General features: G+C 44.9%; 1 protein-coding gene across 10 annotated transcripts in view; it reads right to left on the bottom strand.

The window, feature by feature from the left end:
- LPGAT1 (lysophosphatidylglycerol acyltransferase 1) overlaps positions 1 to 16330 on the bottom strand; it is a 213620-nt gene extending 197290 nt beyond the window's left edge. For 7 of the 10 annotated variants that reach the window (XM_030557566.1, XM_030557568.1, XM_030557565.1 and 4 more), the window contains exons 1-3: positions 16110 to 16330; positions 14811 to 14990; positions 13229 to 13496 (exon numbers count right to left, since the gene is read on the bottom strand). In XM_030557566.1, coding sequence (XP_030413426.1) covers positions 13229 to 13496; positions 14811 to 14909 — 367 coding nt within the window. In that variant the 5' untranslated portion in view covers positions 14910 to 14990; positions 16110 to 16330. Of the gene's footprint in view, positions 1 to 13228; positions 13497 to 14322; positions 14381 to 14810; positions 14991 to 16109 lie in introns of those variants that run through there. The other 3 variants (XM_030557569.1, XM_030557571.1, XM_030557570.1) reach the window with 3 other exon arrangements.
- Between the last annotated feature and the right edge of the window lie 1159 nt (positions 16331 to 17489).

Raw genomic sequence — 17489 nt, 5'->3', positions numbered from 1 at the left:
GGAGCTGTGCACTAGCTTAGCCCCATTGTTCTCAGCCACCCCAGGACGGACTGAACGGGCATACCACTCCATTGACACAGGTAATGCTCACCCAATCAGAACCCCACCCTACCGGGTGTCTCCTCATGCCCAAGCTGCTATAGAACGGGAGATCCAAAACATGCTACAGATGGGTATAATCCGCTCATCTACCAGTGCATGGGCATCTCCAGTGGTTCTGGTACCCAAACCAGCTGGGGAAATACGATTTTGCGTGGACTACCGTAAGCTAAATGCGGTAACTCGTCCGGACAACTATCCAATGCCACGTACCGATGAGCTATTGGAGAAGTTGGGACGTGCCCAGTTCATCTCTACCATAGACTTAACCAAGGGGTATTGGCAAGTACCGCTAGATGAACCTGCCAAGGAGAGGTCAGCATTCGTCACCCATGCGGGGGTGTATGAATTCAATGTCCTTCCTTTCAGCCTTCGAAATGCACCCGCCACCTTCCAGAGGCTGGTAGATGGTCTACTAGCTGGACTGGGAGAATTTGCAGTTGCCTACCTCAATGATGTGGCCGTTTTTTCAGACTCCTGGCCCGAACACCTACTACACCTGGAAAAGGTCTTTGAGCACATCAGGCAGGCCGGACTAACTGTTAAGGCCAAAAAGTGTCAAATAGGCCAAAACAGAGTGACTTACCTGGGCCACCAGGTGGGTCGAGGAACCATAAACCCCCTACAGGCCAAGGTGGATACTATCCAAAAGTGGCCTGTCCCACGGTCCAAAAAGCAGGTCCAATCCTTCTTAGGCTTGGCCGGATACTACAGGCGATTTGTACCACACTACAGCCAAATCGCTGCCCCACTGACCGACCTGACCAAAAAGACCCAGCTAAATGCAGTTAAGTGGACTGATGAGTGTCAAAAAGCCTTTACCCAGCTTAAGGCAACGCTCATGTCTGACCCTGTGCTCAGGGCCCCGGATTTTGACAAACCATTCCTAGTAACCACAGATGCATCTGAGCGTGGTATAGGAGCAGTGCTCATGCAGGAAGCAACAGATCACAACTTCCATCCTGTCGTGTTTCTCAGCAAGAAACTGTCTGAGAGGGAAAGTCACTTGTCAGTCAATGAAAAGGAATGCTATGCCATTGTGTACGCCCTGGAAAAGCTACGCCCATATGTTTGGGGACGGCAGTTCCAACTACAAACTGACCATGCTGCACTAAAGTGGCTTCATACTGCCAAAGGGAACAACAAGAAACTTCTTCGTTGGAGTTTAGCTCTCCAAGATTTTGATTTTAAAATTCAGCACATCACAGGAGCTTCTAACAAGTAGCTGATGCACTCTCCCATGAGAGTTTCCCAGAATTCAGTACTTAAAAAGTGTTCTTAAAATGTAGAAGTCTGTTAGTTATATACTTAGTGGTATATGTAAAGGTGCATGTGTTGTAGTAATCTGTTTATTTTAAAGTTCTAGACGGAAATCGCCGCCAGTGAGCTTCCCCACTGTCTGCAATTTGGGGGGCGTGTCATAAACAGATAGCTACGGGTTAATGTCTCTTTCACCTGAAGCACCTGACCAGAGGACCAATCAGGAAACCGGATTTTTTCAACTCTGGGTGGAGGGAAGTTTGTGTCTGAGTCTGTTTTCTGTCTGCCTGCTTTCTCTTGAGCTTTGGAGAAGTATTTTTGCTTTCTAATCTTCTGTTTCCAAGTTGTGAGTACCAAAGAGTTTGTTTCTTTTGTATTTACATGAATATAGTGCTGGAGTGCTTTGATTTGTATTCTTTTTGAATAAGGCTGTTTATTCAATATTCTTTTAAGCAATTGACCCTGTATTTGTCACCTTAATGCAGAGAGACTATTTGTATGTATTTTTCTTTCTTTTTAAGACCTGTTGAAGTTTTCTTTACTGGGAAACTTCAGGGAAATTGAGTCTGTACTCACCAGGGAATTGGTCGGAGAAAAGTCAGAGGGAGAGATCTGTGTGTGTTGGATTGGTTTGCCTGACTTTGCATACCCTCTGGGTGAGGGAGGGAAAGAGAGATTAACTCGGTAATTCTGTTCTCCAGGACTGGGAACGGAGAGGGGGGAGTCACTCTGTTTAGATTCACAGAGCTTGTGTCTGTGTATCTCTCCAGGAGCACCTGGAGGGGAGAAGGGGAAAAGGATTATTTCCCTTTGTTGGGAGACTCAAGGGATTTGGGTCTTGGGGTCCCCAGGGAAGGTTTTCCAGGGGGACCAGAGTGCCCCAAAACACTCTAATTTTTTGGGTGGTGGCAGCAGTACCAACTCCAAGCTGATAACTAAGCTTGGAGGGTTTCATGCTAACCCCCATATTTTGGACACTAAGGTCCAAATCTGGGACTAAAGTTATGACATCAACAATGCGATGCAGCTGCAAAAAAGGCTAATATAATTCTGGGGTACGTTAACAGAAGTATCACATGTAAGACAAGGGCAGTAACTGTCCCACGCTACGCGGCACAGATGAGACTTCAGCTGGAGTCCAACATTCAACTCTAGGTGCCACAGTTAAGGAAAGATGGAGATAAATTGGAGAGAGAGTCTCCAAAGAAGAGCAACAAAAATGGTAAAAAGTTTAGAAAACCTGACTTATGAGGAAAGGGTAAAGAAAACTGGGCATGTTGGTCTTGAGAAAAGAAGACTGAGGGCGGATCTGATAAGTCTACAAATGTGTTAAGGGCAGTTATAAAGAGGATAGTGGTCAAGTGTCCTCCTTCGTCCACTGAAGGTATGACTTGTCTCCTTAATATGTAGCAAGGGAGATTTAGGACATGTCTACACTAGTGAGCATACAGCAGCACAACTGTACTGATGCAGCTGCACCACTATAAGATTGCTCATGTAGCCACTCTATGCCAATGGGAGAGAACTCTCCTGTCCACATAATTAAACCACCTCCAATGAGTGGCAGTAGCTATGTCAGCAACATAGAACTGTCCACATTAGCGTTTCCGTAGGTATAACTTACGTCTCTCAGAGGAGTGTTTTTTTAACACCCCTGAGCAACATAAATTATATTGACAAAAATGGTAGCGTAGACACAGCCTTAGGTTAGATAGTAGTAAAGACATCCCTCATAGTTAGAAAGTTAAATTTGAGAGTAATAGGCTTCCAGGAGAGGTTGTGGAATCTCCTTCATTGGAGGTTTTTATGAGCCTTTAATCCTCCTCCCCAAAAGAGCAAGTTACAGCAAACTAAGGCCACAACTCCTAAAAGACAGTGTCCACACAAGAGTTTAATGTACTTTAACTTCACATCTTTGGTTGATTTGCCTCAGCTTTCCCGAGTGTCCCTCTGCAGACAAGCTCTAAGAATGGAAAAATCATGAGATTCTACCCAAGACAGATAAGTGAAAGAGGCCAACCTTTTGAGGTGGGTGCACTACATTGCAACCTATGTTGGCAAAACTTACATTGCTCAGGGGTGTGAATATTCCACCCTGGAGCGACATAAATTACACTGACATAAGCAGTTGTGTGCACAGTACTGTGTTGGTGGGAGAGATTCTCTCACTGGTTTTATGTCAATGGGAGAGCTCTGTCCCATTGATAAAGAGCATCTGCACCAGATGCACTGCAGCAGCACAGCTGTATCGGTGCAGCTGCGCCGCTGCAGCTCTGTATGTATGGACATGCCCTAACAGAGACCAGAAAGAGGCTCAGCTGCTCCTGTAACCATGACTCATACATACAGGAATGAGAGACATGGGAGCTTTAGGAAAGGGACTGGAGGCCTGAAATGTTAGCAGCAGTCCCAGTGAAGACTAATCAGCACTTTAAGTTCAGGCAAATTACCCAATTTGCAATCACAGTATGGTAACTGCAATCGCAGGTTAGACACACAATTACATGCCTACGGCCTGGTCTAGAGTACAAAGACTGCAGGCATAGCTGTGTCAGCTAGGAGTGTAAAAAGAAGATTAAAAAAAAGCCATCTCCTAGCGGACATAGCTCTGCTGTCAAAACCCCGGTTTGGATGCAACTATGCCAACAGAAGAGTGCTTCTGTCAGGATTGCTAGTGCAGTTTAGGGAGGTGGTGTAGCTGTGCTGACAGAGGAACTCCTTCTGCAGGCTGCACCTACCCTACAGGACTCTGCCAGCGTAGCTATTCCAAGTAAGGCTCTGTAGAAGAGACAAGCTCTAAGTTATCTGAAACTTGAAGTGTCCACATTAGACTCAGAACTTGCTCCTATTTGTCACAACTGAGTGTAATTCACACATCTTTGAGCTGTTTTAGTCTATGAAAGCCATGCTTCATTTCACATTTGGAAGGTTATGCAACAAGGTTTATATTATAGGTATCGCAGCTAGCGAAGCATATTTAGTTAAGGCTGCTCAACAGTTTCCATTATAAGACCCTGCTTCCAATTATTTATAATTCTGCCACACTAACATTTCGCAAATTTTTTCATGCCTAGTGTTCTGCCTCAGGTTTAACTTTTTTTGGCAAATTTCAGCAAAAGTTGTTCAAATGTTTCTCAAAATGAGAGAAGGGAAACACTGATTCTTGCCATGTTAAAAATTCTTATAATTGTCTTCCTGAGAACCCCTAGCTCTTCCATGCTTTGGAGCAGGGACTTAAATTTGTCTTGACCAAGTTAAGTCTCTGAAAATCTTCCTTCATACGTGCTGAGTAGAGTTTTGCTAGAGTTTGGCAACTAAATTCTCCAAAGGTTCTATCTGAAAGCAGAGAGAGACTTCCCTCCTGTGCTCTCAATGCTTCCTGCTGCTTGTGCACCAAAGCAACAACAAACAACCCGAGTACAACAAATAGGGGTGATGAACCACGCCTGAGTGTGGTAGTAAAGGCTGAGAAGAGAAGACTGATAATGGCCCAGGCTGAAAGGGACAGGGGAACAAGGGTCTGTAACCACTTGAGCATACTCCCTCTCAGAACCTGGAATAGAACCTAGAACCTCACAAATCTCAATATTCCTCTGCAGCCAGCAAAACCCACTAGCAAAATGTATCATCTCCAGTTAGTGACTTGTTCACAGAGGATGACAACCTATTACTGCTATCAGCTGCTGTTAGCTCAAATGACACAGGTCTGTGTAGTGGGTCTAAACGTTAAAATCCTCCTGATGAACCACGTAGGAGTCAATGTACTTCCACATGATGGATTCCCTCCCTTTCCAGGTGTTTTTCACCTAAACCTAGGAAATTACAGACAAAAATCTCCGTAAAAAAAAATTAAGATTACAAAATCAAGTACTCCAAAGTTAGAAAATGACACAATTAAGGTTGCCCATTCTGCTTATGCATGATGATACAGTCTTTAATTACATGACTGCATATTATTTTTCCCACAGGACACCTGACTCATTCAGAGCACAGGAAGGATGATGCTCAGAGAATTAGTCAGGACTGCATAGTAGACAAGGCTTCCTTGGGTGGGGAAGGTACAACCACTGCTTCATTTATTGGAAGGTGTGTACTATTTGAGATTACTGGCATGGACAAATTATTGGAAGGTGTGTAGTGAATGAGGCAGGGGACTGCAGAAGAAAGAAAGAAAAAGTCTCATAGTTAAAAGAAGTTGAATACCATCGTGGAAAATCAGATTCTAGCCCTGCCTCTGCCACAGAGTTTATATGTGATCCTGGTCAAGTCACCTAAACCACAATTTTCACACAGTTGTTCCTCATTTGCTAGGTGCTCATTTTGGGGCACCAATGGTCTGATTTCTAGAAGTGCTGAGCACTCAACTGCAACAGATGTCAATGGAAGCTTTGCTTTGAAAATATAAAGTGCTATGCACATCAAGACATAGGTATCTCAAATTTTACATGGATTTTGGGTGCTCGCTTTTGACTTTAAAATGTCTGTGCCACGGTTCTTCATCTGTAAAATGGCGATACCACAATCCCCCTGTGAGGAGCCCTGGTGACAACAAATTCATGTTTGTGAAGCACTCAGATGCTATACTGATGACTGCCCTAGAAAGCACACAAGTACAATAATAATTCTGTATTCAGAGCAGAGTTTAAATGGTGTGTAGTAATAAAGACAGAAGGCTATACTCTGAATAGTGATCAAACAAAATACTGAATAACTGTTCACTCAGGGAGCACCTTCTATTCTGTGCACTGAATGAGGCAGAGATTTGGGTGGGGGTGGGAAATAGTATAAGGTCACATAATTAAAGGTTGTAGCATAATGCAGATGTACAAGGGGGCCAAACTAAGGTTGCATGAAAACTTTCAATTCTGGCACTTCCTAACTTCGGAGTGCTTGACTTTACATTAAAGATGCAATTGTGTGTCAGTAGATTGGTTTTTTCTCCATTTCTTTCTTTAAATAGAATCCAAGAGCTATCATATGGCCCAAAATGTATATATATTATCCTGAAAATCTGAAATCTCTGCCCTATGCCCAGTAGAGACAAAGCTATTTAAAGACAGTGATATTAGAAAGAAACATGATAATATTTTCCTCACTTTCTTGCTTGTGAGTCTGGAGTGTTTTTTAAAGACTGGTTAATATGCTAAGCAATGACTTGGAGGGAGGGGAGAAACCTCACATTTTTCTCTTGCAGTGTAACAAAGAAAACAAAACATGCTTAAATTGTCATTAACAAAAAATAGTGCACTGGTTGCCGCCCACTTTTGTTCTTTCCATGCCAGAAGGCACTAGCTTTCTTTAAAACAATTAAAAAAAAAGTGCAGGTAAAGCACCTGCACTGCTTCAATATCTTGTTGCTCTTTTGACATTTTAGGATAAACTGCAAGAAACAGCTGAAAGATAAATTTAGTCCCAGTGACACCTTACTGATACTGGATTGAAAACAAAGTCAAAGAACTAGGGTAAAGTGCACACATTTTGTACTAATAATTTAAAAAAAAAAAAGTGAGTTACTTGGGTAACTTTGGAGATCATAAAATTAATGGGGGGGTATGGATACAGAGATTGCATATGCAAGTCCAGTTTCATCTACAATAAGCTCTACATTACAACCTTATCACTTTTGCAAGATGAGCCTTTGCCCCAAAGCACAATGGAATGAATCAGACATGTCATCCTCAACTCTGAACTTCTCTTATCAGCTTTATTTTAACTCAGCACTTCCCATAAAGCATGTATAAGCTTCTTCCTTTATTAAAGGTTTTAAATAATTGTTTACATAGAGAAATGGTCATTTAAATCAGGTTAAGATCTTTGGACTCAATATAATCCATCTGTAGATTAGACAGACCATAAACAGCTGCATGTACAGAATCAGGGACTATTGGCAACTCCACATGTGGATATAACATACATAAGGGCAGCTGATATCCAAACTTACTAAGTGACATGAGACCTCTTTCCACATGTCCAAGCAACTGACCACAGACCAAACACATCCCTCACATATGACTTCCTCTTTCCAAATAAAGAAATGTTTTTCAAAATTCAGTATTTCATGCTATTTTAAAATATTAAGCGTTTTTACTAGAAAACTGACAAAGTGTACATTTATGAACAGTAAATACAAAAGTGAGCGCTAATCCTCAAAGATTTGTTTTTTAAAAGAAAATATCAAACAAATATTGTGTGGCAAAATCAGATGTCTGACAATTTCTTTTTGGTTTATGGCAGCGATCATTGCTCAGGATACAGTGAAATACTCCTAATTAAAAATAAAAATAAATTGTCAGGGACAGGTAGGGGAGCAGGAAATGGTGGCAAGGAGGGAAGAGGCAGGGTCCTGTAAACTGGTGAGCAAAACAAACATTTACTTTTATATCTGATCTGTTATTTTCCAACCCCAGTTCCACTTCCTGGATGAAAATTGGAGCTAAAGCAACATAAGGAGCAGAGAAGACAGTGAGTGTACTAGACACTCATGTAACACCATCAGAGAAAGATTCCACCTGCTTCTCCAGTCCTATGCATCTAAAAGGAAACTTCCAAAAACCAATTTTAGTGTTGGTGGAGAAAAGGCAACTGAAAGTCTGCTGGCTGATTACATGGGTGATTTGGAGAACAAGGGTGGCCTCTGAGACCATGCAGCTGGCCAGCCACAGACTGACACTGCTATCAGAAGCCAGCTCCTCTCTACCAGGGTAAACAACATAGTACTTTTACTGGTTAAGCTTACTGTTTATATTATAGTAGTTCCAAGAGCCCCCAAATCAGAATCCAGGTCCCATTGTGCTAGGTGCTGTCCAAATAAGACAATCCCAGCCCCAAAGAGCTTAAAACCTAAATAAGATTCTTCCACTTTTGCCCCTATAGTGGAAAAACTCACTTTCACCTATCCAAAAGGCATTTTCCTCTCTGTTGCCTGAAATAAGTCCTAGATGCAGTTCCAGCCTGCAGTCACTCAAGACATGTCTACCTGTAGCTAGGAGTGTGCCTCCCAGCAGGGTTAGACAGATACATGCTAGCTCTGCTCAAGCCATCACACTAAAAATAGCTGTGGTCATGGTGGTAGCCTGCCCAAGTACAAGCTCACCCAGGTGGTTGGGTGAGCTTGTACTTGGGCATGTCCTTCGGCTGCTAGTCTGAGCTGCTATCATGGCCAGGGAGCCATGGTGCCACAGGCAGGAGGAGCACTGTCCAAGTGCAGCAAGCAGCCAGGCCTGGGCTGCCAGAACGAAATGAGTAAGATAAGCCCAGAGCTGAAGCCCCTGGCCAGCCAGGCAGGGGCAGGCAATGCCGCCCTGAGCTACCAGCCTGGTGGGGAGGCACAGGAAGCAAAACTCACCCCTGTGGAGCCAGCGCACCAGGTCCTGGGTCCCCACTTCCCATGGGCTTGGTGGTCAGGGAGTATATGACAGGGGAGTCCCTGAGCTCAGAAACTCCTCCATGTGCAGTTTTACTTCTAATCTAAACCAACCCAGTGCTGTCTTTGATTTAAAGTGAAGGTTAACTCCAGTTAATGGGGCAAGCTACTGGGTATTTAAAGGAACAAACCAATCTTAATCTCTCTCTGAATGGCCCAGAAGAAGGTTGGATGTTGCAGAGCACACGGTTTGTTGAAAATTCAGGACTGAAGGGTGTTTGGGTCATCTTGCCAGGTGTAAGTAAGGCTGGCGGAGGCCAGAGCGTGGCAGTGACATAACAAGCAGGCTGAGTCAGTTGCTTAATACACAAGAAACTCTGAGTACACTGGGTGTAAGCAGCAGAGCATTTTGAGGCACTCAGGGATACAGAGCAGGCAGTGACAACCCCTCACTGCACTCCAGAATGTTATAATGACCAATATACAAAACAAACAACAGATTCAGAACATCACATGCATAGTAAGGTAAAGGAACATTGGCCACTGGACATAGCTAGCTAGCTCACTCAGAATCTCAGATTTATTTTGGGGGTTTTTTGAGTAGGAAAAAAAAAATCAATATTACCCCCCCGGTCATTTTACAGCTAGTTCAGTAGAATGGTTAGAAGTGTTACTTTTGAAAGCCCCCCCCCCCCCCCTTCAATTGAAAGTATCTTTAGAGAAAGATACCTGCCTGCCTAGACTGAGAACAATAAAATGGCTTAAAGCTAGTTTATGAAAATGGGATCTACAAGGCTACACTAAAACCCCCTTCGACGGTACTAGATCAGTACTGCTTTAATAAAGCACTGGATATACTGCATGAAAAATGGATGATTCCATTTTCTGATTTTATGAATAATGTTAAAAAGCAGAGCATAGGAAACCTTTGTAATACCAAGTGGTTATGACTTGGTTTTTTTTTTTTTAATTCTTCTTTAAACCTCCTACTCCTTTTCAGCTTGCCCAGTTATACTCTTCCACTTTACATAACGCACATCCAAACACTATAAGGAATGGGGCAAATGGGAGACTAGAAAATATAGAAGCCAAAAGAAGAGGCAGACAGACAAGAGACACACTTGTCTCTCATTTGTTCCTGGAGCCTATTATACACATTTCCTTAAAAGGAAAAAACCAAAAAAAATTAAATTAAAAAGCAGCCAGACTCTAGGCCATTAATTATAAATATACTTATTTGCATGTGTATCACCTGCTATCTGATAGCCTGAGTTTACAAACATTAGCAAAGCTTCAAACACTAGTGAAGTAGAGTACTACTCATGTTACAGATAGGTTTAACTGATGTACAAAGGGTAAATGGTTTTACATAGCAATTAAGTGGCAGAGCTGAAAAACAGAACCTAATAATCCTGACTTCCAGTTCCTTGAACTAACTACTACGAATACTAGTATATTTCAAATATATAATTTTTTTGATCTTCAAACTCCTATCTTTATGACCATGAAACAATTAGTGTTTCCTCCACTCTCCAAGTTGTGGTTGCCATGGAGGGCAGAAAGAAATCACCTTTCACCTGAAACAGAACATTCTCAGGTCAAAACACACCCACCTTATTTCATTCTACCCCACTGCCATCATTCTTAATTAACCTAATTTACATAAAATTAGCCCAAAGAGGGCATATTAGTGTTCTTTATCCCCCACATCAAATATAGGTGGCATCTTAAATACTTTTCTTCTGAATGAAGGGTATTTCTCAGAAAGATATCCAATAGCTAGCTTCTCTTCTGGTCAGAAAAGTGAAAAATCCTTTATATAGCCAATACATGCAACGTCATTTGCAGCTGTACATTCAGCTATCATCACCACTTATATTTTGTTTGCATGCATTAAAATTAGAGATATATTGGAATTGGTATGCACTAAGTAACTAACCTTAGTCCTAGTTTTGGACACTGAAAAAAAACAGACGTATTCTATACCACATTCTGTCCTTCCACACAATCAGCTAATACTCAATGCCAATCTCTTCACATGTGCAATTGCAAGAGTACCACTTCAATTCTGAATGAAGGTGGTATAGCCACCATATATATATCTTAAAAAAGAGAAGAACTCCATGACTACATTACATGTATGTAGTCCAGATGAGGCAATTTTATACATACAATCAAATCATTTTATACATATTTCCCAAAACTATATGTAACCCACACACCTCCTGGGCGTGTTCTGTCCCATCCAGTGGCAGAGAGAGAGGCAGAAAGAGAGATTAATGAGTCTGCTCTACAGCCTTAGCCAAAAGCCAGTTAGCTTATGCAGTAGAGGCTCATTCGCAAAGCTCCAGAGGTCCCAGGTTTGATCCTGCCCACCGACGGCCGGGGTCTGTCGGTGTTACATATACAATATGCTGCACCCTCACCAGAGAGAAGGAAAGAAGAGCTAAGAGAAGAGAGAGGAAATGCACCCTTTACCTCTTTTGCAGGTGAACCTACAGGATATCATTGTTCCATCAGCACCTGCTTAAGTGTATTCTCTTATTTGATAAGGAAGGCTCAGGATCTGATTTAAGACTTTCTTCCACAAGTGACAAATGTCTTAATTCATAGTAGAAAGCGAGGAATAAGGTCCTCTGGCCCTAAAATCATCCAAGAGAACGCTTCCACGGTGGTGTTAATTCTCCTGTTCAAATTAACTTTAAATAAATAAATATACTAAGGAGTTCTTCAATAATAAAACAAAGCTGTTCAAATTGTCAAAATGCAATAGCACGCCAATTAGCAGATGTACGCAGATCATGTCGAAACCGCTTTCCATGCAAGAGGCAAAAGAAATCACACAGTTCTGCAGTCAGCAGGGAATAGATCCCAAAGAAACTGCCTTCAAAATTCATTGACAGTCATAGAGTCATGGGACAATAGCTTGAATTTTAACTAGCGTTTTCAATCTGCACAAACCATCCCCACGGTCATATGCTGAATGAATTTTACCTTACCATTATGCTGATAACTTTCACATATCCAATTATCACATACACTCAACAGAATAAAGGTCCCTCTTTTCCTGTTGGAAGAGCTTTCCTTTATTGTGTTGAGACACTGAAGTGGACATCTAAAAAGCACCTGCCACTGCAAATACCATGCGGACTTCTTTTAATGAGCAAATGTAAACATAAGAGATTAAAAGACTAGCACATCTGGAAAAGCTCACGCTGTACCAGGCAAGACAGTTCTGAAGCAGTGCAATGTTTGTGATAGTTTAGCACCACAGACTGGAAAGTAATTTTGCTGCCACCACCACCTCCTCAAGAAGAACCAGAAGCTCACCTAGAATGTCCACAGAACATGTGCATCTTGAAAAGACGCATGACAAGGTACCAAAAGGCCCATTATCACAGGGACTTCAGCTCTTGTAGCCGAATCAATGCGTTTTCTGGGAAGTAAGAAAGATCCATCTGGGTCAACATTTAGAAATCCTGACTAATTAGGAGTCCGACCAGACTCCATCAGAGCTGTAGGCTGCCATTCCTTTTATGCATGGAAAAGACCTGTAGGTGCATCCTGGGCAGGAAAGAGGGAGATAGACAATTTTAGGAGGGATGTTCACATGCCGCTCTCTCTAGACACATTTACTCTACCCACCTCCCCCCCTTTCCGAAGTGTTAATGGTTGTTTCCTTCCATAGTGTGCTGCAACCAAGATGAAAGTCAATGTCTCCAAGGACAAGTCTAGAACCTTCCTTAATATTTCAGCTAGTCTATTATCCTACAAAGTCTAACAGGCAAAAAGAAGTTCAATAATAATTACAAAGTAATGCATGCAAGATATAAAACCATATAGTCAAAACTTCAGCTCTATTAATGGTAAATGAAGACCTATGCACTCAAAAGAGGTGTCCCTATTTTTCATCTATATCCATCACAGAAGCAGCAAAAAGAAAATTCCAGTTGCAAATCACATGGATTATAAGAGCTATTCTTCAGAGATGAACTTCATTGTACACCTTTTACTCTTGTGTGTTGATCGCTTAAGTGGAAGTGATCTGGAAATATGCACTGCATGCACACTTAAAGATGGTTTCTTCAAAGTGTGAGTATTTCACTCTCATACACAACAGAAAGAAACTTTTTTCAGAGGTGCTACTACTCCACAGAACATCAAAACAAGATAATCTAGGGCCTTGGAAAAATAGCACTCCTAAAGCCATGGATCTTACAAACAAAGTAGAATACTGATTGAGAGTCAAGAACCTCTATTGCTTAATATGTTCTTTTGAACTGAAACGTTATGCATTATGTTAAAATATTTTTGAAAGATCAGTTTTCATATGATAAATATTAGATTCAATTATGTTGCCATCCAGAAATACAGTGCATGATTGTGTAAGAATCCTGGAAAAATCATCCCACTATATTTATACACATCACTATTAATGCCTGTGTTTCAAAGTTTATTTTAGTCATACTTGTACTTTTTTTTTTGTTAAAGTATTAAAACACTTACCTGTATATCCTGCCCACCAGCCCCAGGAAGCCACCATAGCTAAAAGCCATTTAAATAATACTCCTTCGATATACCAGAACCGCTTATTATCCAACAGTCGAACAGGCTGCAGTATAATTAAATACAAGATGTAGGATGGAATAGCCACCAGGTTATTGGCAACCATGAAGCCGAACCTCAAGAGTCCTTTCAGAAGTGTATAGCCCACCCTCTGGGCCTGTTCTAAAGTCACAGCCATTCTCTTCAAACCAGAGTATGTGGGCTCTTCCTACAGTAAAAGAAGAACAAGATACCGCCATTACTTACAGAATAAAATAATTAAAAAAAAAAACCCTCTACAGAGTCAACATGCTAGTGAGCTAGATACAGCTTCCCCTTAAAAAAGCTGTCTAATTCAGCCCCAATCCATTTTCATGAGCATCTGCAGCCCTTAATTACCTCTACCATACCTCAAAATTAGTGAGAGTGGAGGATGAAAATAAGGTACATTGAACATTTCAATGTCCCAGAGAAAGAAAGAAAAAAAAGTTATGAACATCACACACCATCAACGTGATACTCGCTTGAATTAAAAAGCTGTACGTTGAGAAATTTCTGGGAGTCACATAAAAACCTACAGCTATGAATTAAGGCTAAGTGGCATATCAATAGACTTGGAAGGATTAGGTTTTATCAGTAGATATTGGTTTCCCTGTACACACACAAACCAAAGAACAAATATTTCCATTGATAACTGAAATTTTCAGATAGGCAAAGTAAGAAAAATGCTGCGAGAACTTTATTATTAGAGTTCGATTTAAGCATATTTACTCTTGGCTTTAATATGTGATGTTTGCAATTTGTGTTTTAATGGTTATAAAGCTTTAATTTTCTGAATCTCAGCATCTACTGTCAGTAAATAATTATTGTGTGACCCCGTAGTTACCCTAAATTTCCCACACCTGTAAAAATTTAAATGGATAAAAAATAGAAAAGATGTTTAAAAACAAAACATTTATCTGACAAAAATATAAAAAATAAAAATCATAAGTCTGCCAAGCCTATATATCAAACTGTACATTCAGCAAGCGGTCATATAAATGACATAAACATACCCTGGAGAAGGAGAGGGAGGAGAACACATTCCCTGGGGCCGGCCGGGCAGCAAGTGATCACTGAGAACCAAGTAACAGAACTGGGGAGCGAGGGTGGTGGTCCCCTTCCTTTCCCTTCCCAGCTCAGTGACTTGCCCCGGCTCACACCAAAAGAGGCAGCAGGAACACTCGGAAATGTTCCTCCTCCAGCTCGGCAGGGGGGAAAAAGCCGAATGTTTGCAACCGGGTTTTCCCAGGGCGAAGGGAAGGGGAAATAATGACACACGCTCCCCTGTCTCTCCAAAGTCAACAGCCAACACCGCCTGGGCAAGGTCTCCCTCACCCTTCACGCAGCGCAGCCTGGCTGAGGACGAGCGGGGCGAGCTCCCGCAGCAGCGCTAGACCCGCCGAGGGAAAGCCGGGCACGGGCGGGCACCAGGGCAGCCCAGGGGGGGGAGCGGTGGCAGGAGCCACTCGCCCGCTGACTGACCCCGGCCAGCGGGACTCACCTCCTGCGGCGCAGGGGCACAGAGGAGGCCGCGGCGGGAGGCGGCGGCGCGTGTCGCGGTTGACGGCGGCGGGAGGCGGCGGCGGCTCGGCGGTCTCATGGACCCGGAGGTGACGGGCCGGGCCCTGGGTAACGGGCCGGGAGCGCCCCGCGCCGGCCGCTCTACTCCCCTCGCAGCGGCCTGCGGAGAGAGGGGCGGGGTCAGGGGCCGCGCCGGCAGGGAGCAGGGGCTGGCCGGGCTCCCTCCCGCTTTCCGGCCGGAGCTGCCGCGGGTCTCGGGCCTCCCGCGCCCCACAGCAGCCTCCGTGCCCGAGAGAGCCGGTCTGACAGCCGCGGGCGGCGCAGCGTGTCTGGCCGGGCCGGCATCCTGCACCGGCCCCAGGGTCAGCCGCACCCCCCCCATGCTGGGGGCTCGCCTAAGGGCAGCAATCGGGTGTTCCTGCTCGGCCCGCCACCCCATCCCCCGAGAAGGGGATCCCGCGGGAGCAGTGGGGGGGGGACCGTGCCCCAGGAAGGGGATCCCGCGGGAGCAGTGGGGGGGGACCGTGCCCCCCATCCCCCGAGAAGGGGATCTAGGAGAGCAATGGGGGGACCGTGCCCCTCCACCTCATCCCCCGAGAAGGGGATCCCGCGGGAGCAGTGGGGGGGCCGTGCCCCAGGAAGGGGATCCCGCGGGAGCAGTGGGGGGGGCCGTGCCCCCCATCCCCCGAGAAGGGGATCCCGCGGGAGCAGTGGGGGGGGCCGTGCCCCCCATCCCCCGAGAAGGGGATCCCGCGGGAGCAGTGGGGGGGGCCGTGCCCCAGGAAGGGGATCCCGCGGGAGCAGTGGGGGGGGGGCCGTGCCCCAGGAAGGGGATCCCGCGGGAGCAGTGGGGGGGGGGCCGTGCCCCAGGAAGGGGATCCCGCGGGAGCAGTGGGGGGGGCCGTGCCCCAGGAAGGGGATCCCGCGGGAGCAGTGGGGGGGGGCCGTGCCCCAGGAAGGGGATCCCGCGGGAGCAGTGGGGGGGGCCGTGCCCCAGGAAGGGGATCCCGCGGGAGCAGTGGGGGGGGGCCGTGCCCCAGGAAGGGGATCCCGCGGGAGCAGTGGGGGGGGGACCGTGCCCCCCATCCCCCAAGAAGGGGATCCCGCGGGAGCAGTGGGGGGGGCCGTGCCCCCCATCCCCCGAGAAGGGGATCCCGCGGGAGCAGGGGGGGCCGTGCCCCCCGGCTCTAGGTGCTTTTCTCGGGGAGCAGCAGGGGTCCTGGCCCCTTCCCGCACACCCGTCTGGCTGGGTCTCCCTTGCCGCGCCGGGGCTCCATACCTCCGCCTGGCTGACTCTGACCCCGGGGTAGGCGCGCGGGGGCCCGAGGGATTCATGCCGCCGGCGGCTCGCGCTGCCTACCACCCCCGCAGCCGGGCCGGGTCTCCGCCGTGACTTCTCGCCTCTCGCTCGCTCCTGAGGAAGCAGCGGCTGCAAAAGGCAGAAGCGGAGCTCACACTGCAGCAAGCGCGGCTCCCTCCGGCCGACAGCTCCCTCTAATGAGCGCAGGCTGGCTGCGCCCCCGGCGGGCAGGCCCCAGCCGGCTCCTCCCCCTCCCCGCCGCTGGGCCCCACGCCCAGCCCTTCAGCAGCCTTTTCGCCGTTGCCCCCGGCGCTCACACGCCCATTGCTAGGGCAAGAGCAGCTCTGGCGCAGAGGGTAGTAGGACGAGCGCCAGTTCAAGTCGAGTGGAGATTTGCATATAACAATGGAATTACACTCTATTTACATAAGAATTGTATCCCCACTCCCACTCAGCACTTGCTCTGAGGACAGAGGAATGATCCGAAAAAACACAAATCTTTAGATAGCTCACATTATAAACATTTTTAAATGGCTCCCTTTTGTGTTAGGTTTGGAGCATATTCTTTTTTGACCGAGATCCCAGTACCAAAGAAATGGCAACTTTGAGAAATGAATGTTGGTTCACTTCTAGAATTTAACAAAATCTAAGATGAACTGTCCTTTAAAGTTTAGGGTTCGATTTTATCAATAAATGATGACCATTTATATGGTGCAGTGCTAGGAGTATTTTAATTAAAAATATTTATTTTACAAATATGTATTCAAGTAGACGTTCCACAGTCTCAGGCCTCTGCTTTGCAAACACAGGAACTGCCATTTGGGTCAGAAGGAAGTCCATCTAATCTAATCCAGTATCTTGTCTCAGAGTGGCCCATACTAGATGCTTCAGCAGAAGGTGTAAGAAGCTTGTCATAGGCAGATGTGGGATAATCTACCACTCATAATAGGTTTCATCCTGAACTTTTAATAGAGATTGGCTTAAAATCAGAGGCATTAGGTTTACTATCCCTTACAAGAGTTAGCAATAATAATAATTCTGGATAATCTTGATATCCATGTAAATGTCTGATTTTTTTTTTAATCATGCTAAATTCTTGGCATTAGCGACTTTTAGGCACCATGAGTTTCACAGTTCAAATTTCATGTTGTGTTTACAAGTATTTCTTTTTATCAGTTTTTAATTTCCTACCTTTTAATTGAATAGCTCTTTGTTCAACTGACACAGGGAGAATAGTAATTCCTAATCTACATCATTCATAATTTTATGTACTTTTATCATATCCCCTTTTATTCATGTGCTTTCTAAAGTAAAAATCCTTATTGTATGGAAAAACTTCAATGTAGACAGCATTTTACA

Source organism: Gopherus evgoodei, chromosome 3 (assembly GCF_007399415.2).
Source record: "Gopherus evgoodei ecotype Sinaloan lineage chromosome 3, rGopEvg1_v1.p, whole genome shotgun sequence".
NCBI classification, from domain to species: domain Eukaryota; kingdom Metazoa; phylum Chordata; order Testudines; family Testudinidae; genus Gopherus; species Gopherus evgoodei.
Note: the sequence above shows the minus strand (reverse complement) of the source record. Positions and strands in the feature narration are given on the sequence as shown.